The 26,538-nt window shown below is 34.6% G+C and overlaps 1 protein-coding gene across 1 annotated transcript; it reads left to right on the plus strand.

Moving 5' to 3' along the window:
- Positions 1 to 198: 198 nt before the first annotated feature.
- Positions 199 to 24,045, plus strand: LOC138325071 (sushi, von Willebrand factor type A, EGF and pentraxin domain-containing protein 1-like). The gene is made up of 31 exons (XM_069270452.1): positions 199 to 338; positions 2,255 to 2,359; positions 3,359 to 3,592; positions 4,571 to 4,759; positions 4,965 to 5,159; positions 6,111 to 6,218; positions 6,554 to 6,790; positions 7,213 to 7,389; positions 8,092 to 8,277; positions 9,183 to 9,287; positions 9,817 to 10,041; positions 10,320 to 10,505; positions 11,808 to 11,990; positions 12,340 to 12,519; positions 12,783 to 12,962; positions 13,543 to 13,644; positions 13,985 to 14,221; positions 14,556 to 14,750; positions 15,614 to 15,799; positions 16,096 to 16,275; positions 16,623 to 16,799; positions 17,171 to 17,350; positions 17,532 to 17,714; positions 18,183 to 18,365; positions 18,672 to 18,854; positions 19,194 to 19,376; positions 19,714 to 19,890; positions 20,274 to 20,456; positions 21,827 to 21,953; positions 22,571 to 22,638; positions 22,833 to 24,045. Exons 1-31 carry the CDS (start codon positions 278 to 280, stop codon positions 22,838 to 22,840), a joined length of 5,103 nt encoding a protein of 1,700 aa, XP_069126553.1. The 5' UTR covers positions 199 to 277; the 3' UTR covers positions 22,841 to 24,045.
- Positions 24,046 to 26,538: the final 2,493 nt, after the last annotated feature.

The raw sequence follows: 26,538 nt of genomic DNA on the forward strand, positions 1-26,538 counted from the left end.
TATTTACATAAATAATTAAGCGTTTCTTTCCTGTCCAATACAATCCCAAATAAGAAGTACCCAAAGCATTGTACAATGTTACGTTTCCTTCTATATATAATTACATCAGAACACACGAACTTGAGATGTTTCAGAGTTTAGCCACCGTTACATATCCCCCATTTACATAACATGATAGATGGTTAGTGAAGTGGCGAACACTTCAGGCTGGCGTTACCGGTCCTCTAGTTAATGATGACTGCTCGCTGTCTGTCACTAGCTCTATAGTGACACAGGCATGCATTACAAATGGACTACCTTCTTATTCAGCTATTTAACATATCTAATGAATGATGCACGTAAGTATTGTTATATTCATCATTTATTATTTATATATTATAATAAATTAACTTTAGCAAAAGTCGATTCTTCGTACCTCTCCGTTTAAATATTTTTAACGGAATGAAGAGCACAATATATGTTTATAATGTTTTAAATATCTTTATGTATTTGCCAGTCTGTATGTCAAATAGAAACAGTTCATAGCCGCGCCTTATTTTATTAATTTGCAACTGTCCAATGCTAACATGTGTTCGAAAATAATTGACACAAACACTTTGTTTGTTACGATTTCACTTTAATTTTCAACCATTTCGGTTTAATTATGAGATATATGTTACAACCTGCGTTTTTCTCACGATTCAATCAATTTTGACGTTTTATGATCGCCATGCTTTTTTACCTTAAATAGTGTGAAACCTAAGTAAACTAACCTCCAAATCAACAAAAGCTTTCTTGGCGTTTTAACCTGCATATAAGACTGTAGTTTTCCCTAGAAGTGGACTCCCACGCAAGCGTACGGATTAATGAGCGCAGCTATATGATCTCCGGTGAACTTTGGCCAACGTAGATCTTTACAGTATAAAGTATCCATACAGTCTACTAAACTTCACACGGACACTTACACGGAGAGTATATCTTATTTATGGGCCTATACTCAAACAACAGACAAAATGATGGAGGCCATTGTGTTGTGATTTATTAGGGATCCTACTTTGATTAGTCTAGAGGAAAATATGACAGGTTTTTTTCAAGATACGTTCAGGCGCGAGCTTGCAAACGACTTCATAGTAATCTCAAAGTTTGAAATAGTTTATAATCGTAGAATATACATCATGTGGCTTATTAAATCATCCAATTTAAAGATTACTTTGACAGACTGATCACTTTTAGGGTTGTATATAAATAGATATTGTAATGTAACCAACTTATAATAAAATTTGCGGGGCTTAAGACAAACGCCCTATTAACAGCCAGGGTCATGGGTCATGTAAGGACGTGCCAGGTTTGATGGTGGAGGAAAGCCGGAGTACCCGGAGAAAAACCACTGACCAGCGATCAGTACCTGGCAACTGCCCCACATGGGATTCGAACTCGCGACCCAGAGGTTGAGGGCTTGTGGTTTTAATTTGAGACTTTTTAACCACTTGGCCATCGCGGCCCCACTGCAGATTTACAGGGATGTGGAAAGGACTAATAGGGATCCACACAAACATTTTACTTAATTCAGATTAAAATCACTCTATATATTATTTTTTTAATCCTTTATGTGAGCTTTTATTTTTTTTTAATTATTATAAGATTAATTTAAAGGTTATTTGATAAACTACGTAATATGTATAAGTTTTAAATAACTTTTTATGCGCCTCGTAAAAAGAATGTGCTGCGGACAAACATAACAACACGTTGATTGATGACATTCTTTGTTTAAATAGCGGAACAGGATATCATAACATTATGATAAATGATTTTAGTTAAAGTGTCAAGCATTTCGCATTAGTATGTACTATCATTAGCAGAGATATATTTATTAGTTTTTTATAAGATATTATAAACTGAAATTTGACACCAAACAGTTTCCAACAAAACAACATCCATTTATTTCAATATCGTATACACGCATTTGTAACACCCCCTTAGAAATAAATCATAACATATAAACCAATAAAATCCACGTCTCAAGCAATAGTGTGTTGTTCTGAGACGCTTTCTGGCCCCTCGCTGAAAAGCAAATACATATGTATCTTGTATGAAGACACCTAAGGGTCAGCTGCATATCATGTACTGTTCACAACATTTCTTTTTTTGTTCTGGGCTCATGGTTACTCTGAGACTCATGTGACCCCAGGAAAAAATCAATTTAGACTGTGGAAATTTAAATAGGCGATAAACATTAATTAAAAAATAATAACCATCGAAAGAATAATTTCCACAGATGGCGGCTCCTGTCCCGAAAACTGTGTGTCGAACAGTTGTGATGACCCTGACGAAGGCTGTCCTAAATGTGAGAAGAATTGGTGGGGGAGACAATGTAACAATCGTAAGTATCTATTGGTGGGAAGACAATGTAACAATGGTAAGTATCCATTGGTGGGAGAGACAATGTGAAAAAACGTAAGTATCAGTACTTAAGATTTGATCTGGTCCATTTGAACTACAGAATTATAAAAAAAATCGATAATTTTCATACATTTTGATAAAATCAAAGAAAAATGAAATTAGGTTTTCTATGAGATAAAATTTCCATCAGTATGGTAACTTAAAAGGTAAATTTTCCTAAAGGTGTCAGTATGTCTGTGTACAGTATGATATAAATGAACAACTTAATAATGAGAAATGTATAATTACTGTTTTTATTGGCAAACATCCAGTATGTTGAAAGTTTGTAGTCAAAAGTTATCCTAGAATGTTCAATAATCACTTGATTTGGATTAATGCCTTCTTTCATTTAGAGAGAGATTAAGACAAAAAGTTTTTAGTGTTTATACGTCTGCAGTAATCTATCAAACACAGTTAAAGGTCAAATTTCCGGGTCACGTATTTTAACTGAGACTAAAAAACCATCAAACATGCACATAAAAGATGTCATTTTAAATTAGGTTCTTATATCGCCTTTACTATTTCTAGTGTGCTCAACAAACTTACATGTTAATGTTATTGTTTTTCTATAAACGCCTCTTTTTATCACAAAAAGTATACTAGCATACGCTGGTGTAGTTGCCATGCAGATTTAAGAGCATAAAGTAAGTCATATACTGAAATAACCAAATGGAAATATCATTTCTTTTAAGGTTTATTATTGCAACATCTATAAGTAGAATTATTGAAGATTGAAAAAAGTCTTGGTATTAGTTTTGATAACAGCTTCCCTGTGAAAACCAGAGGGCAGCTACACACTGCTCAATAACTTCCTTCATAGGATATCTTGGAGATGCATTATGCTATTATATATTGCTTTCTCAAGCAAAAATAAATTAAACTTGTTAAAATAAATTAAAATGCTCGTTTCATCAAGATTGTAATATTATATTATGAACAGCTATGGGATGTTACTGGGCGGACGACCCTGCATCCTACCGTGGTACTCTGTCTGTGACAGTTAGTGGACGGGTCTGCCAACAGTGGTCCAGCAACACACCGCACAAACATAGGTTCAGGAACTTCACCCAAGTAGCCAAGAACTTCTGTCGTAGTCCAGACGGCCATCCCAAACCATGGTGCTACACCGCCAATAAAAATGTGCGCTGGGAGTTGTGTGATGTGCCGAAATGTGGTAAGATATCAACACTTACAACTTGTATTAAAAGTACTCTACCGTTCCGAAACAAAAGTTAAAAGTCTCCTAAAACAATAACCACATAAGTAAATATATCGGTGGCCTAAGATAAGGTTACACCACCAAACAAATACAAGATTCCTTGCGTAATCTATGTTAACATTGAAGATCCATTTCGCTGTTTTGCTGCCTGGTGCAGTGAAAATCAAGTAACGCGCGGTAATTGGAACGACGCATGATGAAAATGAAAATTTGAATTATTTTAATTACATGTAATGAATTGTTCAGAAGGTAATTATAGGTGTCGTATCCCCTACAAAATGACCAGTTTCGTTCTACATTTCCATTTCAAAAATCAAGAGCCGTTTCGCAAGGGTATAGTGGGCCTTTTCATATCTTGAAACTTTATGCAAGGGATAATTGTTACTGTCATACCATCAACCACTGGACAATATCATAGCAAAACTAGTGGCATTTCAGGAGTGAAAAAAACCATCAATCACAAGCCTACAGAGAGTTTCTTTGAAGATCACATAGAGTGACTCCCAGCTCCAAAGCCATATAGTTTACCGTTATTCGATTTTTGTGAACATTAAAAGGCCGAACTACCTGTCTCATGTGGTGTAATACATAGAGCCATCACGTTTGCTATGCCATAGTCAAAGAAAGGATATAGGTAGTGTTGGTAACCCCTATGATATTGAGAATGTTATTAACAAAGACAAAGCTGTGTATTAAAATGCATGATATGGAAAGTCTTTGACCGGATATATGTACTAAAAATCTTTCATTCATTAAATGACGATAATTTAACCTTTCTTTAATAAAGCCCTTTATCAAGGTTATCAAGTAGTAACTAAAGATAATAGTTAGTCTTTAAGGTGATAATATCGGTATAAATAGTTGTCAACATTTTCTTTCACCTATAAATGAAATGTACGTACTAAGTCTATGAACGTTTCTGTTGTTTCGAAGAGTCCAATACATTATGCCCCATCCCAGCCATTCCTGTCCAGAAAGTCCTACCAGAAGGCGCTCCTTTTAGCAAACCTTTTGTCGCTGGGACCTCTTTGCGCGTGGTGAGATCATGCGGAAACATAACAAAAGAAGCGACAATATGGTGCCAGTTCAATAGGACCTGGGCTTCCTCAGGGGGCTGTAAAGGTGAGATTTGTAAAGTTTTTTGATCCGTTGATTTTTCCCATTGTCTCATATGTTTTTTTTAATTAATCACTACCTATAACTTCTGGAAAGTAACAATTGACATACATAGTATATTCACTATTGTTAATTGCTTTGCCATTACTTTCTCAGCATTATTTTACAATTTCCATTTTATGTACATATAAACCCATTTGTGAGATAACAGATATGACTCCCTTCTGCCCACGTCCCGCTTTGGAGAAGAACAGCTATATCCTCGATGATCATGACTCGGCGTATCGTCACAATGACACCTTGGAAATTCGCTGTCTACCAGGATTTACGATCCAAGGAGAAACTACCCTGGAATGTACACAGGACGGAACATGGAATGGAACTCTTCCCACCTGCTTTATGAATGGTAAATTTCATTGGATTCTTTGAATAAAAGTAGCATATATGAAGGCTTGATATTTTCATTCTTGTAATATTATTAATATACATTTTCATTCTTGTAATATTATTAATATATTGTACCTGCTGTATGAATGGCAGATATCATTGCATTAATCATCCTTTGAATATAAAAAAACCATATACGAATGTTTTGACAATTTAATTTTCATTCTGGCAACATTGTTGATAGATTTTACATCTATGTTCCTTCAATAGATAAGATAGTAACGGTCATTTTGTCGTAACGGCTTATGTAGTCTTGGTTTCCTTTACTTGTTTTAAACAATGTGGACTAATGCTAGAAAACTGTATATCACGCGTTCTACTGCTGATCGAATTGTTGTCTTAAGTATATGATACTTGAAGATGATTCACCGCTAACGAATTGTGTTTTTCTCTATCAAAAGATCATGAGGAGACGAATTAATATTTTTCTTCAGTTACTAAAAATATTTACATTTTTACTACAATTGAAAAGTTTGAGCTTCTTATTTTACTAATATTAAAAAAAAAATAAAAACAATTAATTACGTCCCGAAAAAATCCATGGCACTATGCGCTATATGGAATGAAATGCTGATTTTGCATGAACCAAAAACAAAAAACAAATGATTTAAATTTATTTTTGTGTTAATTAGACACATACATACACGATGAAATATCAGATTTGTTCAAATGATGAGTATCATTTATGCTCTGTCGGCGGTGGAGCATCTAAAACGTTATTCTGCATATTATAAGAAATAACGTGTTTCGTAAACTAATAAGAGCACATGTATACATTGTATGCTGTTTCTCTGCGAATGAAATAATTTGTATAAAGCTGGTAACATTTCTCTGTCATGGTCGAAAGAAATTTGCTTTAGAATAACATCAATGCACATATATACTGAAATTTAATGTTAATATGATATAGGTAGCCATCATTGTCCGCCCATGTGTGAGGATGACATTTCTTGTGACAACGAAGACAGATGGTGTTCGAAGTGTAAGCCGACACGGTGGGGGAGATTCTGCCAGTTCCGTAAGTGTATATGCTAGTAATAAATATGTATTATTGTTTGGGAGGAAAAGAGTAAAATCCTAATAATCATAATATACAATCAATTATCTCTTGTGAAACACCATTTCTCAGTTGTGATTATACTTATTAAAGTAACTTTTTGAATACGATCGTTTAACTTATACCTCAAATGTATTCATGACTGAAAGGCATAAATAGTGTATGTTTCGTGTTTAGGTTTTTTTATAGAATCAGTGATGTTGTGTGAGTCGAAAGCGATGATAGTATATCTAATATCAGTCTGCGACATCTAATTGAGAAGTTATCATCACTTCTTTTGAAAATGATGTGTTTAGATGTGGAGTGTTATAACGTGGAGCGAGGTCCTGACTACAGAGGGATACAGAACAGGACATCTAATGGCCTAACCTGTCAGAGGTGGAGTGACCAATCTCCCCATAGCCACCCTCTCAGTGATAGAGTAGACGACGAAGCCTCGAACTATTGCCGTAACCCTGACCTTGAACTTACTCCATGGTGTTACACAACGGACCGTGAAGTTCGTTGGCAATCATGTAGCATACCAAAATGCGGTAATTAAACATGCATAACATAGCCTTTGTTTGGTAACAGTAATAGATATATCCAGTATCTACCTTAATTTGTAAAGTTCTGCTTACATATGAAAAGAACTTCCTATTTTCAAATTTTTTTTTTCAATCATGTATTGATATAATGTTTTTTTTTTCTTTTCCTAATTTCTCTAAAGTTGAATGACTGGGACCCCAGTCTTATCCAAAGGCAGTGATCACGACATGATCTAATGTACCTAACTGGTGATCCAGTGATATTCTCTGCCTCTTCTGATATTGGTTGTGGAAGGACAGTCAGGGTCGTTATGGCCAGTAAGCAGCAGCTTACCAGTGACAGCAGACGGCAGCCCAACCATTCACTAAAATGTATTGCATTTCAGCGCTTCTTAATGACAAAAATACATTTTTTTTTTGCTAAATAGATACTGTGTGCCCGCCTCCCACAATGCCTAAGTTCAGTCACCCTGGAGCAATTGCGGGGAAGTCGTTCCACGTGGGTTTTGTTATGATGGTGGAGATGATATGTGACGGTAAAAACGCTAAAATGACCACTGTGTGCCAGGAGGACCTGACTTGGTCTCATAACGTGTCATGTGACGGTAAGCCAATCGACACTTAGTTCAGTGTCAACTATATTCTCTATCTGCTGGTAGATATAGGCACTCTGTTCTTCTCTTCGTCAATATAACCGTCACACAAATCTAGGTCACGGCAACGTTCGCTATACAAATCTAGGTCACAGCAACACTCTCTATGCAAATTTAGGTCACAGTGACACCCGTCATACAAATCTAGGTCAGGTTGCAATGTCGTGTTTTGTATGATAATACTGAAACCAAAAGGCATACCATTATATTTTTTTTATTTTCTTGTATCAAACGTTTATGTTAAATTTATTTCCCAAATTATTTTAATTATTTTTATATGCGTCACTTACATGATAAATAATGAACTATGGAATCATTGGTTACATTAACAAGTTTATCGACTTATCATATTCATTTATGGAATTTTGATATGGAATATTGAACACAACGCCTCTACTTCATTTATTATCCTGTCAGTACATTCATGAAATAGTTTATGGAAAACATTGTCGCTTAATAGCTTAGTAGTGTGTTCTAATTGGTACGAAATTACACTGTCATGGCTCCCATTAAATTGATGATATCTATTATTGAAAGAAAGAAGTTTTGATATACAAAATGTACATGCAATGTGAAGTGCAGTCGAGTTGGTTGATTCAAGAAAAATATTTTTATTTATCTTAATAAGCAAGATATGTAAAATTTCTCTTTCAGTGATCCACTGTGAAATTCCCTCTCTCTACAACAATAGTTTTATAGTCGGTGATGTGTCCAGCCGACTTTACGCCGTCAATGATACAATTGAAGTTCAGTGTCCGGAGGGCTTCATCCAGAAGGGTGGTCATTTGTTTCTGTGTCAGAGTGACCGATCTTGGAACGGAACTATGCCTATTTGTGATGGTACTATACAATTAAGCTAAACATTTTTTAGTTTACGCGATATCACGGATGATTACCCCGTATTCACGCAATGCTTCTCGTAAAAACCTTATCAAGGAAAACAAAATAATCTGAAATGACTAAGCTTGTATGCTTAGCAATCAGCGACTTTAAGCACTAGTCCGATGCCCATGACAATTAATTTAATGGCCGGACTAGTGCCAATCGTAATGATCTAGTCCGTCTGGACTATAGTGGCTCCCCACCCGATTAAAATACCAGGTATGTAAATACTAAATTTTCAAGACACATTCTGAGTGCATTCTGTATGCGATTTGTTTCTGTTCGTATGCATATTTGTGTTCAAAAACGCATCCAGACTGTAATTTGGGCCAAAAATCATAAGCTTAACATCACTGAAACAACTGTATATTTAATTTGGACTAGTGATTAAGTAGTCAGACTAGTACAATTTGGGGGTTTACTTGTCCAAATGACTAGCAGAAAAAAAATAACGTTACAGACTGGCTTAGTGAATGATGTAAAGATGTTCAACAACCGATAGAGCATAAGCGATACCCACCATTTAAACAATAATTGGTGTTTAACATGTATATAAAAATCTAATTAACACCAAATTGATAAAAAATAGTTCATTTTGCTTTTGGTGCATGCTCAATCCGTACTTCATTCCCAATAGGGCATGGTGCCACGGAGTTTCTTCGGGACGCAATTGAATATTTCTAGTATTTTTATCTTGAAGTGAAATTAGAAGCTCAAACTTTTCAATGGTGGTAATGGTGTAAAGTAAGTAACTTTTGTAACTGACGAAAAGTACTAATTCGCCTGTTCTGATTTTTATTGGGGGAAAATACTATTTGTCAGCGGTGGAGCTTCTTTAGTTGATCTATACCTAACTTTTAAAGGAGGAACATGTCCATCTAATTGCGCGGAAGGTGTACCTTGTTTAGAAGCCGATGGGGCGTGTCCACGATGTAAACCCGGCTGGTGGGGACGACATTGTCAGTACCGTAAGTGTACAGGGTGATATTATTACTTTTATATTCCGTTATGACTGACTCGTCCCGTCACATCGAATCTCGTTCGGACTTTATAATGTCTTAAACTCGTTATTTTACTTTCAGAACCTACGCAATTGGCTCTTTTAACAATGAAATCGGTATAAATACCATTATAAATGTTTTGATTTTTTGATTTTTGATATTTAAGTCGTGAGTATTCCAGATACTATTTTTTATTTTAAGCTGCGAGTATTCCAGATACTATTTTAATGATTTTTATTTGATATTGAAGTTGTGAGTATCCCAGATACCATTTTAATGGTTTTTATTTTATGTTGAAGTTGTGAGTATCCCAGATACTATTTTAATGGTTTTTATTTGATATTTAAGTTGTGAGTATTTCAGATACCATATCAATGGTTTTTATATGATATTTAAGTTTTGAGTATTTCAGATACTATTTTGATGGTTTTTGTTTGATATTTAAGCTGTGATTTGCATTAGATTGAGAGCTATTACTCTAAACGACTTTTTATAGCTTTGGAGTGTTATTATGGACAAGGAGCGGACTACAGAGGAAAAACCACAATTACTGTTGGTGGTAGGAAATGTCAAAAATGGCTGTCCAATTCCCCGCATAAACACAAACTAAAGCTGGAGAACTCGGATAACTTTTGTCGGAACCCAGACAACGAGCCTAAACCCTGGTGCTACACTGTAGACCCCCGAAAAAGATGGGAAGTCTGTCCTGTACCCAGATGTAGTAAATATGTTTACAATTTTTACCTTGAATATATACTGTAATTAATAATGTCTACTGTATAATGTCAAACATTCAAGATACTTATGTAGTTTAATATGATTTGCATTTTTTTTGCGAAAATTACAATTTTAAAACTTCTTGAAAACACGTTTAGCTATTTAACTTTAATTTGAAAAGGGACGTAGTAAAATGAATTAATTGGCTTATTTTCTTTTCATTTTCTGCTATATATGATAACGGTATAATCGATATTGTATTATCTTTAAAACTTTGGTTAGGTAACGACGCCCTATGTCCCCCGCCTAGCCTGCCTATGTACTCGACCGTCATATCGCCTGTAAATATGGCTTTCTACACTGGCTCCACCTTATTGGTGAACATCACCTGTGGAAACACACAAAAAGAAGCTAACATTATTTGTCAGGCGAACAGGAAGTGGACTATGGATAGGCTGTCCTGTTCTGGTAAGTCCTATACATTGATGTGTAGAGCGTGCATTATGTACTGTAAAAATGAATTATTTGTGGATACTTTATTTTGTGGGTTTACGTTTTAAAATTATTTCGCGGATAGCTGACAAAACTAGAATACTAAAGATGTATAAACTATATTCGTTGTTTTTTAGTAGTGGTCCCATTGCAACCATTAAAACAACAATCATGTATGCACAACTAACATTTCAGTATTGGGGATCAGTTTACTAATCTATGGATCTCGTGTATTTCAAAAACAAGTGACTTCATACATTTGGTATGCAGTAAATAAGTCTCGAAGAAAAATCTAAAAAGAAAAATATACAAGTAACTTCGTTTGCCATGCAGATACTCTATGCCTTTTTTTTGGTATTTCGCCTTTTACTCATAATACTGAATAGTAAAGTTTCTAAAATATAAAGGTTCAAATATAATGCGGCAGACATACAAATGAACAGAATAAGAACGGAATAGATTTCAGCAAATCTCATAAAAATGTTTTGCCATTCAGACAGTTACTAAAATGACTGAATACTTAAGTAAGACTATTTCTTTTCTGTATTTATTGCTCGTCATAGTATCGTATACTTCAATCATTATAACGGTTGCATTTTTGTGGATTAATTATTCTCGATCCTTAACGATCAAATGAAATTATGGTAATAAGCTATTAATCAATTGTATTGACTTTAAAGCCAAAAAGGCATTTTGAATTCAATTTTAATCTAATTTAGCAGACATTTGAACTGTTTTTTATAATTATAAACCAAGTGTGTATAATTTATACATTTGTATGTGTAACACTACATCGGTGATATTAATACCATGATTAATATCGATTTATTATTTATTTTGCTATATATATATTACAATCAATGACATGATACCATTCTTGATGTTGATTTTATAGAAATTTACTTACGATGTAATCAAAATTGTTTACAGTGTTATGCTATTTTTATGATGCAAAAATATTATTGACCACGACAATGAGATATTCCGTCTTTGCATATTGCAGAGTTAGCTCCCTTGCGGGTAGGTATCGGTTGTTACGTCATTATTTTGTGAGCGCAATTCACGTCGTTTTCTCCGAAACGTATGACGTTACGCTCGCAAACACATGACGTCACAATCAATACCTACCCGCAAGGACAGATAACTCTGTAATATGTTAATGCAGAATTTGAAGTGATATTTAGAAATCCTAAAAGGTAACGTTATTTACGATGAAATTAAACTAGTATACAGTAATGTTATAATTTCGTTCACGGTGATGTGGACATATTATTTCAGTGGTGTTTTGTCCTAGTCCTTCACTAAAAGACAACAGTAGTATAATAGAAGACACAGGCGGTCCGTATCAACAGAACGACACTATTGTGGTAGCTTGTGATCCAGGATTTGAAACCAAAGAGCAGACATTGTTCAAATGTCAAAACAACAAAAGCTGGAACGGAACCATGCCAACATGTGAAGGTATGAAACTGAACACTTAATGTAAAGTCTAAATTGTAAACCATTAAGCCATATCAATATCAACATCCGATGCTCTTTACTATCTTTACGTAATTAATTTCAGAAGATGAAATTTCAGTTATAGTATTTGCAAATCGAAAGCAACAAAATGAATATATTAATTTCAATCAATTATTTTATGTATGATTTTTAAGACGAATCCAGAACACTAATTTTCAAATTCTGATGAGTCCCAGTACAAAGGAATGTAGAGGGCTCTCAAAGTTCCAAAGGAGAGTAATGAGTTTAGGCGAGTTCCGTCAATCACTGAAACAATCACTGAAATCTGAATCTATGGAAACCTATGCAGGTGTGCAATGTCCCAAACTTCGTCCAACTGCCAACAGTCACGTGAAAGGTACGGCTACACAATACCGATACACCGATATCGTAACGGTGGGATGTGACGCGGGCTTTAATCTAGTGGGGGACCAAAATCTACTGTGTCAGGCAGACGGCACGTGGAATTCGTCATTTCCGATATGTCAAGGTACGTTTGAAACTCTGAAGATTTAAGGAAATAAACAATGACTGGTCAAAAGAAATATAATATTTTTTATGTTAACATATCTTGTGCTTTTCTCTCGTTAAAATAGAAATATATGATGTCTTCGATTTATGAATTCCTGTGAAACGTAAATATATATTTATAGTTATGTATGGATGAAAATAAATTTTGTTTTCACAAGATCATGCAATATAAATATATATATTCCAAAAGTAAATAATTCCTTTATTTTGTTCTTTCCACAGCTGTGGTTTGTCCTCCACCAACACTAAGCGACAGCAGCTTTATAGCGAACGGAAGTATGCCGTACCGATTCGGCGCTGTTATAACTGTAAAATGTCAACCAGGTTACCAACTTTACGGATACGATACGTTTGAGTGTAGAAGTGATGGTACCTGGGATGGGAACTTCCCTGTTTGTAAAGGTACTTGTGTCTTATCAATGTAGAGCAGTCTCAGGAAATGTGTATTGGAGTGTGATCATACGTTTAGGCATCTTCCCATCCACGATACTGCAGGGGTTCCTATCGCTATTGTTATATCCAGCCCTGGAATATATCATAGCAAAACACTTAATGCAGTTCTGGCGAAAAAAAAACTTATCAATCACAGGTCAGTAGAAACTTCCTGTGAAGATCACAGGGAGAGACGCCAAACTTCAATGCCACATAGTCAACCACAATGTACCGTTATTCGATTCTTTGGATAAAGACCAAAGGACCAAACACTGTGACATATCCGTGGTCGCAAACAGAGCCTTCGGTTTTGTTATGAAATATTCTAGGGGTGGATATAATGACAGCAATAATATCCCATGGAGCATCGAGGATGACATCGTCGGAGACCCATAGTTGATGGCACTACGCGATGTTAAGGGCATTACTACTCGCCTCTTCGATGTTGATTCCTTGTGCATTTTTGTGGTACTAGAACACAAGTTTGTTTTTGGCATACGTTTATACAATTGTAACTTATCTCCTTATCCTTTTTCTGTTTCCATACCAGGAGGATCGTGCCCTTTACACTGTAAAGCTAAGACATGTGATGATACGGACGGTGGATGTCCGGAATGCGAGCCTGCATGGTGGGGAAGACATTGCCAGTACCGTGAGCATTAACCAATTAATCTATATATTTGTACCTTAGTTTGTTCTTTTGTTATACAGTAAAGTCGTTAGAACTTTTCTTCTAATAATTATTTTACATGTCCAATGATAGAAGAAACCGCATATGGTTACCATTTTTTTTCTTAAATAATTTTTCATTATTGAAAAGATACATTATTGAAATTTGTTAAAAGTGATAATATTAATAAAGTGTTGTTTTTTTTCTTTCAGAGTACCTTTTTCCTTCTAAAAGATGCCCCACGTTGAATATATTGTATCAAAACATATGCACATTCAATCGATAATCAATGTCATTATCATAGTAATCGACAATTTTTCAGCTATTGGATGTCGCCTGAGTCGGAATGGGACAGAATACCGGGGAGAGATGAACTCTACAGTGAATGGGCGTATCTGTCAGGACTGGTCCAGTACCAGCCTCCACTCTCACAAGTACGCAAAGTTCGTGGACAAAGGTTCCGGGAACTTCTGTAGGAACCCAGACGGCGAGGCTAGCCCCTGGTGTTACACTCTCGACCCTGATGTACGCTGGGAGGTCTGCCCTGTTCCTCTCTGTTGTAAGTAAAGTTTGTATTACGAACATAGGACGTTTTCCCTATCAGTTTTGAAACGAATTAAATTGCCGCAATACAAAATTTCAGCGCAAATTTGATTTTGTACAATTTAGCGCAACGATGAATGAGCGCATTCGAAATATTTATTGTCGATGACCTAAGGACATGCAATTAGTGCATTAATATTTTATCGATTTATATGCAAAAATATCGCAAAAATATAATCACTTCTAAACATATACGTTTCCAATATCATTTTCCTTTTTATGTTTCTTTGAAAGTGATAACTTAAAATGAAAAAAAACAGTTATTCATTGTGGCTTGTTCCGTACTGTAGCGACTTTGAATCAGTGTCCTCCGCCAGTGTTACCACAGAACGTCACGGTAATAAACCCACCAAATATAGCCTTCTTTATTGGGTCTGTACTGTTGTTGGAGCTTCAGTGTGGAAAAGGAATCAGTACCGTAGCCACTCCGCGGATATCCTGTCAGAAAAACGCCACCTGGAAATACAGCATTCCCACCTGTCAAGGTTAGTCTTCGTCAACCAATAGTTCATCCTCAGGATTGTCATGGTCAGAGACCCACGGGTGATCGTACTATACTACCGTTCACTGGTAAATACCAGAACACAAAAGTTTACGTTGTTTAAATGTGAAAATTGGCTTATGTTTTTTAAATACGTATAGTGAAATATTGTGCAGAAATAGCGTTGAAAATGTATACCGAGAACTGGTTTACCGCTAATTTGATTTGCTTGATATTGTCCAAGGATCGCACGGGTCGGTGTAGCATGTACACACAGGAATATGAGAAATTGTTACAATTCATAATGATATGAATAAAAACAGTTATACATCTTTTTTTATTAAGAATGAGATGTTCCTTATTTCTAGACCCCTAAACATGGTCAAATACATATAAGATTCACATGGTCCCTATAACATAATGTTGTGCTTATTTTTGAGACGCCCCCTGATAACTATCGTATACGCGTCCGTCTACGTGTATGTAGTACGTTTACGATCAGAACTACTGTAGTACGATCACCCGTGCGTCTCCGACGATACAGGATGAGTAGGTAATTTCAGCTGACTACTTGTCAGGATGCCGAATCGAATTCTTATTAGTAATTTAATTTGACTTTAATGTAACGTATATGTATTGGACACGACCATCGCTTATGAATCAGGAACAGCTTACACTTTAGATATACCCAATCGTTCCCGATTTAAATCAGAAGCATCCAAACAGAACTTTATTTTGTTTGTATTTTCATCTATTCAATCAATTTGAATTTGTCGCTACTTTTTTTGTTTCACTTCTTATTCACTATAAAGATACTTTACTGAGCTACTGAGACATAATCATAAATGACGTAACTTTTAATTTTAGCTGTCCGTTGTAAGGATCAGCCTCTCCCTGACCACAGCTACGTCACGGAGACGTCAGTCACCCATTATCCATACATTTTGTCTGTAGAGGTCAAATGTCAACAAGGGTATACACTAGTGGGGCCTTCTAAGTTGATCTGCTCTGAACAGTCCTATTCCTGGAACTTAACAAAAACCCAGTGTAAAGGTATGAAATCGGAATATAAAATGATCTCACACGCATCTTATACTGATATTTCACTTCAATTAAAGTTTTAATACATCCTTCTTTTATGTGTAATATAGTTTCGGGTATAAGCTAGATACTTCTGTACGGAATTATAAAAAAATTGTGATGGCTATGACGTCACTATTAGATATAAAACTTGAAAGAAAGAGGATGTTACAATCGTACAGTGATCCAGACAATAATAATCGAAAGTCATTGAAATATATTATTATTTTTTCATCAGTATACTATGAAAATGTTTTTCTCTCTGTCAGCTGTAATGTGTGCCAAACCAAATCTGTCAGCGTTTAGCTACGTTACCCCCGTGAAGACTGAGTATCCATACGATACTCAGATTACAGTAAGCTGTACCCGACAATACACAAGAGCTGGCCAGGGGACATTTAGATGTCTCTCCGATGGTCGATGGGACGGCGAAATGCCTGAATGTAAAAGTAAGTTATTGAATTGATATTGTTTAGAGCATTTGTAGTGTGCATCTTACTTCACCTATCCTTCTGTTCAATAAACCTACTGCATCTGTAAAGGCCATATATAGTTTCCAGATGTTTGTTCCATGAACGTGCATGTCATATTGATATAAAACTATCTTTTGTTAACATTTTTAAAATATTTTTTGGCATGACAATGATAAATTTGTCTTCCTATATCTATTTCTAATTTTCAAAGACCATTGTTCAAAACTTCCACTGAAAAATATTTCAAATTATTTCAATGATTCAGTCGTTTTCATTTTTAAATCGCGCAGTTTGTTACCATTTAGTGTTTTTTGTTTAATCAGCTCCAGTATGCAGTCTGCCCGATGTGCCTGCTTCACATGTCGTTGTTGTCCGGTCCCATACGGACCTCACACCCGGAGGTAATGTGACAGTCATGTGCCGTGGCTTCCACAACAGTACATCCGTCTTCCGGTGTTTACCTAATGGGACGTTTACCGGCGCGTTACCAGCGTGCAACGGTGGGTTTATATAAATCCTCTTCATTGTCGTCCAACAGGACACTCTCTCAATATGTTGGCAAATAGTAACAATAGTGCGATCATTTAAGAGCACTAAAATATTTATCGGAAATGCATGCTGCTTGAAACACCGCAAAAGTGAAAAATATAATTTAGAAATAAGATGACGGACACAATATGCCATATGTTTAATTTAAATCAAATTTGAATTGTTTCTATGATTATCAATACAAATTTCATTTTCTTTGATATGTAAATAAATATAATTGCTGATGTAAGGAATGTGGGCTACAATTACATTACTTCTACAGTATTTTCCCCTAAATGTGTGTCATTAGTTTCAAATAAATCTGACTACACCTTCGTTCTAGGAGTGAAATGCCCTTTGCCAACTTTATCAAACAATAGTTACGTAGATCACCGTCAGTTGACCTTCGTGAACGGGGACATGCTGACGATCTTTTGTAAGACAGGCTACATTCCCAAATCTTACAACGTTCTCACATGTCAGATAAATGGATCCTGGTTCGGTCAAGTCCCAGAATGTGTGCGTGAGTATATTTACCAGTCCTTTTGCAAACCAGATAAAAAGAAAACAAACATCATAAAGATACAGAAGAGGTTAATTTTTATAATAGGAAGCATACTATCAGTAATAAGGTCGTATATGAATGCTATTTAAGGTATCTCTAGAAATCATTTTAACACTGTAATTGTAATGTTCTCTTGAAGCGGTAACGTGCGGTCCACCAGAGATGCCAGCCAACAAGTACGTTGTGGTGAACCATAAGAACGATATGAATGTCGGTGGTACTGTGAACATCAGATGTAATGACGGTATGGAGCTGAGAGGTCCTGTTCAACTTACCTGTCTGGCCAACGGTTCTTGGTCTACGGATAGTAGTGAATGTACAGGTGAGTGGACTGTTAGAAGTAACGGAGATCATTTTTGAGTATTTCCTTCCCTCTATCCTTAATCAGAGCAAACAGCTGTCCACTGAATTTCTGTTTCATAATTGTTGTTTTTTTTTCGAAGTGAAAATTGCAAAAAGCGAAACATTAAATAAATTTGATTCTATTACCAAATAGTCCTAATCAATTAACTTTTCGTATTGAGACTTGTATCAACAATATTTGTTATTTTAATTAAAATAAATGAAAATCCGCTTAATGTTTGTGACATGACGATAACGGGTATTTCACTTATTAATGAAATAATGTAATTATATATAAATAATTCTACAATCAAGATGAATATATACATGTCAAACACGCACGAATTATTTCTCAGTTAGGCAAAAATTGAGATGACGATTATAAACTGGGAATATAATCATAACTGAGCAGTAAGTTGTTTGAAATGCAAAGAAATATTTGTTTCAGTTGTGAAATGTGCGAGTCCAATCCTTCCCGACCACAGTGTTATAGTTCGGGGGACGAAAACAGTTTACCGATATCAGGATTCTGTCCTAGTGATATGTGCGGAAGGATACAGTCCCCAAATTCCGGTCACCTTAACATGCCAACAAGACAAAACATGGAATGGAACAATGCATAGATGTGATGGTAAATAATAAGTAATTACATATATTGTTTATCTATTTTATATGACCTGGTAGAATAATTCAAAGTGCATTACTGTATAACCGGCTATTTTTGCAATGATCGCGAAATATTATGAAATGATTTATTCAAATTTGCCTTTTGAAGTCAGATTGCGAACATTTATAACCACTGATTTTCTGACTTTTAGCAAAAATTGTGGAAGTTGTGACCAGCAAAAATAGCTGGTATACGTACATTTTTTAGTAACACCAAACATTTGGTATTACAATGTTGCAATGTGTTAATCGGTATCTCTCTTTTGTACAGCTCTTTCGTGTCAAGTGCCTACACCCCCAGATACGTTACAATATATCATCAAAAGCTCCTCAGACCTACAGTTCGGCGGGAAGCTGACAGTCGCCTGTAAGTCTGGGTACAAGACTCTCGGGAATGAAGAGATGATCTGTGAGGCAGACGGACATTGGGGAGGCCATCTACCGGACTGTCAAGGTATGCAGGTGCGGATCAGGAGAATCTGACCGAAGGCGGATGGGATTTTTTTTGGCCATTTATACCTATATTTCAAAAATGGCCTCAATGATTTGACGAAAATTCTTTATATTTCTTTGTTAACAGCAATTCGAGAATTGTCAAAATCGTGAATTAAACTGCAAAATGACTTATGCGTTTTTCAAAAAGGATTTCTGCAGTTTCAAAAAGGATTTCTGCAGTACGTTCATGGTTGTGTTAAGTATAGATTTCAAAAAGTTAAGAGGAATAACAGCATTGCCTTAACGTATTTAATTGATAATGTCAATGATGATATAAAAACAAGAACCTTTATTACAGCCATGATGTGCTCGTTACCAAGTCTACCCGCCGATCTGTACGTCATGGTGGAGCAGGGGAAAGGAAACACCCCCGGGGATGTCATATCGATATGGTGTAGGCCGGGGATGAGGGTGGTGGGCTCCTCCTTTCTCAAGTGTCGTAAGGACGGGACATGGAACGCTTCTACTCCGACATGTGAACGTAAGGATCTATGTCAAACCAGATTCTTCTCGTGGATAGTTTGATGTTGATATAAAAAATAATAATAGATAAATAAAAAATATCAAATTTGGACGAAAAAAAATCATACTATCTCTTTTAAAGTTAAAACTAACTTTTTGTTTATACATTTAGACTATTTAAATATGATTAATAGTTAGCACCCTTGCAGATAGGTATCGATTGTTACGTCATTAATTTGTGAGCGCAATTCACGTCGTTTTCTCCGAGAAGTATGACGTTACAATCAATACCTACCCGCAAGGGCAACTAACTATGTAATATGCAAATACAGAATAAAACGTCATTGGTTTTGTAGATATAACGTGTTCTCCTCCTTTGGAAGTCGACTACACTATTGTCCCAAAAAAGAAGAGTTATATATATAAAGATACAGTGAGTATCGTCTGTAGGGGAGGGCTGGAACTTCAGGGATCCCGCACACTTCAGTGTGGACTAGACGGCACCTGGGGCACATACGACTCGAAATGCACAGGTAAATATATTACATTTTTTACATACTTCGCAACAAAGTGCGTATATTTTTAATATTAATTGCAATAAAATTATTACATAGTAAAGTGTTAGGCAAGAAGTATCACTCTTTCATACAAATAATACATATTTATTACACATACCCGCGCTTGTTCGAATGTGTCGGCCTCCACGTAAGTATCTCTCATATCGTATTGATTACATCACGACAAATACAAGAATTTTATGCTTATTCTTATGCTTTTTTTTTAAATTTTTTTTTTGGTTTTAGGATTTATCGCTTGTAAATAATCTTTCTGTGTGTCCAAGTCATATTCTGTCTACCAAGGATACTGATTTTCCCGTTGTCAATATTTGATTTTAGCCTTGTGATTATACTTTCAGAGGTAACATGTCCACTTCCACCACTAAATACATTCCACGTGATGAGGCTGGACGGCAGTGCCTCTCTATCTGTAGGAGGGGTAATATCTGTCGGCTGTAAAACTGACAAGAAGTTTATTGGTCTGATGTGCATGAAGGATAAAGGATGGAATTCATCTTTACCGGATTGTAATAAAATAAAAGGTTAGATAATTCTTTCTTTGCTTATTTAAGAGTTATCCACCCATGTTTGTACGTATTGATTGTGACATCACTTGTCGGCGAGCAGAATGTTAACGTAATATTTTTCAGATAAAACGACGTTAGTTTTGCTCACAAAATAATGACTTCACAAATCCATATCTTTCCGCAATGGAGACAATACTGTAATATAAAAAGACATAATATTCTCCCATACTTCACAGGGATATCCTAGAGAAAAGATAACTCTATCTTACACAGTGGGGTGTAAGACAGCTCACACGCGCTAGACAATATCGTGACACATGAATACATGCAGCGTAGCCGCGTCGTGCATTGTCGATGACGTCATCAATTTTGACGCAAAACGACGTTCCTGTGATGGTGGAGCGGTGAAACGCTTTGAAAGAAACGAGAATTTTATATTTTACCTACTAAGTATGGGAGAAAAAGAATCAAACATGGATCTGTCAAGTGGATAGGGATTTCTCCCATACTTGACAGGGTAATCCCGCGGTTGCTAGGGAAAAGATAATTCTGTCTTTTACCGGGGTAGGGAAAAGACAGCTTACTCGCGCTAGAAAATGACGTGACGTCATCAATACATGTGGTGCCTATTATCGGCGACGTCATTAATTGTGACGTTCTGCGACGTTCCTATGATGGCGGCGCTTTGGACATATTTCTAAAAACTGCATTTTCATAATGTTTCGTGAAAGTATGGGAGAAAAAGAATCAAACATGGATCTATCAAGTGGACAGGGATATCTCAACCCTCTTGAAAGATATTGGCCACATACCCTCGGCAAACCTCGGGTTGACCAGCTACAATTTTTCACTCGGGTTGAGATATCCCTATCCACTTTACAGACCCATGTAAGATTCTATTAGTCTTTACAGTTTGCAAACAAAGTTTCTTCCATGCCACGTTGATTAATTCTAATTAATTTTGATGATATGAAATAAGTTTAAACGTACGATTCCATTGATGTTCCAATGGATATTTTTTTTCTAAATCAATACGCAACGTCGACGTCTTTATTATGACGTCGGGTTTTCGCGCAATTCTCGGTTATTTTCTTCATAATATATGAAGAAAAAGAAACTGCCCATCAGAAAGTTGAATTAACTATGAAAACAAATAAAAAATGATTAGCAAATTATGATTAATTAAAAAAAACAACAAAAGTTATCTATAACATTCTGCGATGCTATCAAATTCCGCATGATTCCGAAATAGAAATACTAAATAAGTGATATTTACATTAAATTAGTTACAAATATGACGCAGGTTTACGCTGAGAGCGAACTATATATACAAATGTATACACAAACTTGTTCACTCTTCTTATCACTTTTCTTATTATATGTAGCTCCATTAAAAGTGTCACAGGAATCAGATGACGAGGAATTAAGCATTTTAGACAAAGGTATTATCTCCGCGTGTGTCATAACGATATTAGGTGCAGCGATAGCAACGGCAACATATTTCCTTGTTCGGTAAGTAAAAGATTACACTTTATTTAAAGATAGGTTACTTGATATACGTTTCCAATTTCTAAATTGAAGAAATTTTGCATTTTGCATGAATACCATATTTACTAATTAATATAAAATTAAATTAGCTTTTACTCAAAATAATCTAAAACTAAAAATAAATACAAATTGATTGATTAATGATTAATTGCTTAACCTGTGGTATGTTAGTGGACAAATTCAGTATTTATTTAACACCAAGTTTATATCTGATTCTCAAACGATGCAGGAAAAATAAAAAATTAAGAAAAAAATATTGCGAGCACGAAAATTTTACGGGAACACGTCTGAAATAAATGATTGTATCATTTTGTTGTCTACTTGTGTACTTTTAATTTTTTGTCAGATATTCTTAATGACGCAAAGTAAAAATAGATCAACAAATAAACAAACATACATTTCTTTACCATTTATTTCTAGCGGTACCTTTCAAAAGATGCACTGACTGGGATTTTATTTTTCCATTTCAATATATGTGTGCATGTAAAAATGATGTTGCCAATGACAATTTTATAAACAATACATATAGGTATGTCTGAAGAAGTTTGCTTTTACCAACTTTTGTTGCTTACAAATTGCAGAAAATTCCGAAAGAAGACACGACGACAGAGTTCTAATATAAATATTACATATAAAGATATGGAAGACGGTAAGTGAAATTGATAATCAGAGATATAACATCCCAATATCTCCTTCTGTAAAACGATGCTATATAAAGGCCATATAAAAAGAAACAAATGTAGCAACACACGTCAATATCAACAAGTATTTGGTAACTTAATTCCAACATTATATATTCATGCTGTTATGATATTAAAAAAGCAATATATTTTATGTTTTCAGAGTTATAACAGTAAAGAGTCAAAACGAGAAGAGACATATCTTTTATTTGAACACTACAAAAAGCGTCAGGTGATAATGAAAATGATTAATCAACATACTACCTACACAAACTTAAACGTGAAAGCTTAATGAGATATACAAAGGGACGTAACCGTGGTTTTCTTCACGTGTGACTTACGGAATGGAGGGTGAATTTACAGAGGACTTTGATTTTTTTGAATATCATACAACGAAAAAAAATGTACTATTGATATTGAAAAATATTGTAAATAATATAATAATTGCCTATATATGAACTGTAGTGACAGATACAGTATAAAATCCATACTGACCCGCTCATTTTACATTTATTTGTACATAGACAAGTGTGTATAGTTTTCACCCAATGTCATGATTTTTTTCGGGATCTAATTGCCTAGATACATTAGTGAGTTATAGTTTCCATCAGACGTTAATCTAGGGTAGTAAACAGATTCATAGTTTAAGTAATTCGTACCCTTGTGTTACATACTGTTCGTATGAATATTTATTTATTTTTGATAATTAAAACTCCCTTTTGATAGAAAGAAAATTTAGAAAAAAATAATAAGATAATACGATAATAAATTAATTAAATACTAATTATTTAATACTAATTAAACACGGATTATCTGTGTCTCCAGACTACCCATAATTAAATGACTTCATCAAATTTAAATACTCTGATGCTTACAGGTCACCAAATTGAAATTGATCATTATCTTTATGTGTTCTTACTTAGTGATACTCACTAATCATATACATATTTGAAGATGTCATCTTTTTAATTCAGAAGAGAAGGTTGTGGTCTGTTGACCAATATATAATAAATATCGTAACAAACATGTGATATAACATTACAGTGATCAGCTGTTAGCTTTGATCGTAAGGGAGATAACTCTGTCTAGTATACCACTTCAAATGTTTTACTGTGGCTTCTATCTCATGTCCAAAATATTTATATAGTATAAGCATTTATATAGAGCACGATATTGATGAACAGACATTTACTTTAGAACTAGATATTATCACAGATAATTCTTACCATATACTTTCAAATATGGCATGTTCAAAGTGGAACGTTTTATTCATTTTTAATGAATACACCCATCATTGATGCATGTATTAGTCTTAAATCTATAATGATTTGCTGTAGCTCATATATTGAAATAAAAAAGAGTAAAATCTTTTGACAGACGTTTATTCAATAGTAAGATTGAAACAAGGCAGTATGGCAGTTAAATCAATAACATAGTGTAAGCTTAAAGAGAGGAAAACAAATATAGTATTCAAGATAATTCTATTTGTAAACATATGTTTTCATTCGTGCTCACTTTTTCCGATTATTGTATAGTGGTTCAAACAGTCATTGCGGGTTAGATACATACTCGGTATGTTCACATTGTATTCATTATTTAATTTTTCTAACATCAAGGTTCAACTTCACCTTCTGTGGTAAAGACCACCCTCTAGAAAGAACACTCGAGTGATGCCCTATATTTCATTAAAAGTCACCGTAATTTAATTTCTGATGTATATACTACCTTCTTTATTTGTACGATACCTGGTTCACAATGGGAGCCTAGTTAACACGACCCTTACATCAAATACTATTGTTACTTTTATATATAAAGTCAACAACGTTTATGACGGTATGCCGTGTGACGGTAGCTCTACAAGTCACGTTGATTGAATCTGATATGTTGATTCCTCTGTACGTCCTTACTCCTTGTGATACGGCTGTATTTACACAACGTCAATACGCCCGATTCCTCCCACAGAACATTCCGCTATCTGGAGACACATATATTTCCACCTCCGCATGTTTATTTTGACCCAGTAAGCTCAGTAATAAATTGTGTCCAATCCATCTTGTATTTACGTTGGTTTTCTTTTATCTCCATTCTTCAAAAGTTGCGATAGTTTCACCCTTTTGTATGCTAAATTTGAAATTTTTAAAACGTCTAATAACTATCTCATTTTGAATCTTGAAATGCCTATGTATAGTTTGGGCGCTTTTCGTCTTCAAATCTATCGAATTTCCAAACGTGTTACCTAGTGATTAAATTATTGATTATCAAATATCGAGCACATTTTTGATAGAATAGGTATGAAAGTTATGTATCATTGTTACTGTAGTTGGTAACCATCCGAAATATGCGAGAATTTTGAACATATATGGAAATTCAGCCAGTTTCGAAGTTTATATTTCTCCTAAAGATATATCTGCGGTACCTACATAGTCTGAATAAATATTAAGTTTGTTCAAGATTGCAAAAATTAAAAAAAATAGGCAAAAAATTTCATATTCAGTTAATGTATTACAATTAAATCAGGGATGTACTAAATATTCAAATGCAACCATTTTATTTCTTAATACTTAGTTTAAAAATCTATAGATTTGGGGTCCAAAAGGGTCAAAACCATACATAGTTCTTTTAAAATTTGAATCTACGAATTAATTTTCATACATTTCAAGTAATATTACCCATGTAGAAAAGCCAAAAATATTAATGATTACTGGAGTTAGATCATTCACTTATCTAAAGTTGAAATGAACTTACTTAATTAAAATATATTCAATTCACCAGCAAAATATAACAATAAATTTCACAATTTTTAGTCCTTTGTACTTGCGCATTTACATCTTTATTTTAAAGTAATGTTGAAGACATTGGGCCCATATAAGGACAGTGGGATTGAAAAAAAAAATCCATCCCCAAAATAATAATAATAATTTTACTCCATTTTAATTCATTTTCTGAGTAGAATGACTGAATTCTTCTATTTAGACAAACGTGGAATAGAAGCAATTTATAAGTACTGAAATCTGCTCACAACAACATTTTTCACAGAGAAATAAAAAAAAAAGTAGAAATCTATAAATCCCTTGTTATGTAAACAATACTCTTAAAACAAAGTCAAGGCAATCGGGTGCCAATCTCAAATCGGTAAATATACAAAACGAAATTTGATCTTATATTAAAAATAATAATTATTATAAAACAATACTTCTATATGATATAGATTTTGTAGTGTAATTTATTCACTATTTGACATCTGAACAATGTGATGTCCTGAAATAAAATAAAGAAGGGACACACAGTTTGGTATTATTTAAGGAATGATTTTTATTGTTTGTTGTTTACTGGTATGTAAACTGCATTTTTTTGTACAGATATTTTAAATGACGCGCGTTATGTTGAAATATCTGTACAAAAATGCAGTTTACACACCAGTAAACAACAATCATTAAAAATCATTCCGTATATTTACATTTCGACCGACCATTTCATTTAAATCCAGTGTTCAAATAAAATAAAATTCTGTTTTTCAATGTTATACGATTGTTGGAACAGTCGGTCATTTGATGGAATCCCTGAACAGCTGGCTTCAATTTGGTGGGAAATGTTGTCAAATTCAGAGAGTACACAAAATATAGTTCCACATTTACTTTATCTTTTTCATCCCATTTACATAATATATGGATTTTTTTTATTTGCTGATATATAATCTTAGATTTACATTACATTAATACATGCAATATATTGAAGATTTTTCATACAGATACAATAGGCCTAATCAGTTGCGCATGTTCCGGTGTGTGTATTCTGCGCTGCAACCACTGCGTTTACGTGAACGATTTCGCAGTTGGTAAGGTTAAATAGTATAGAGAAAACGGAAATGT

The sequence above is a fragment of the Argopecten irradians genome, chromosome 6, assembly GCF_041381155.1.
Source record: "Argopecten irradians isolate NY chromosome 6, Ai_NY, whole genome shotgun sequence".
Lineage (NCBI taxonomy): Eukaryota > Metazoa > Mollusca > Bivalvia > Pectinida > Pectinidae > Argopecten > Argopecten irradians.

Coding starts and splice junctions, on each gene's coding strand:
- LOC138325071 (XM_069270452.1), top strand. CDS start 278: ATGCATTACAAATGGACTACCTTCTTATTCAGCTATTTAACATATCTA. Junction 3,593..4,570: donor GTGTGATGTGCCGAAATGTG/GTAAGATATCAA, acceptor GTTGTTTCGAAG/AGTCCAATACATTATGCCCC. Junction 6,791..7,212: donor ATGTAGCATACCAAAATGCG/GTAATTAAACAT, acceptor TTTGCTAAATAG/ATACTGTGTGCCCGCCTCCC.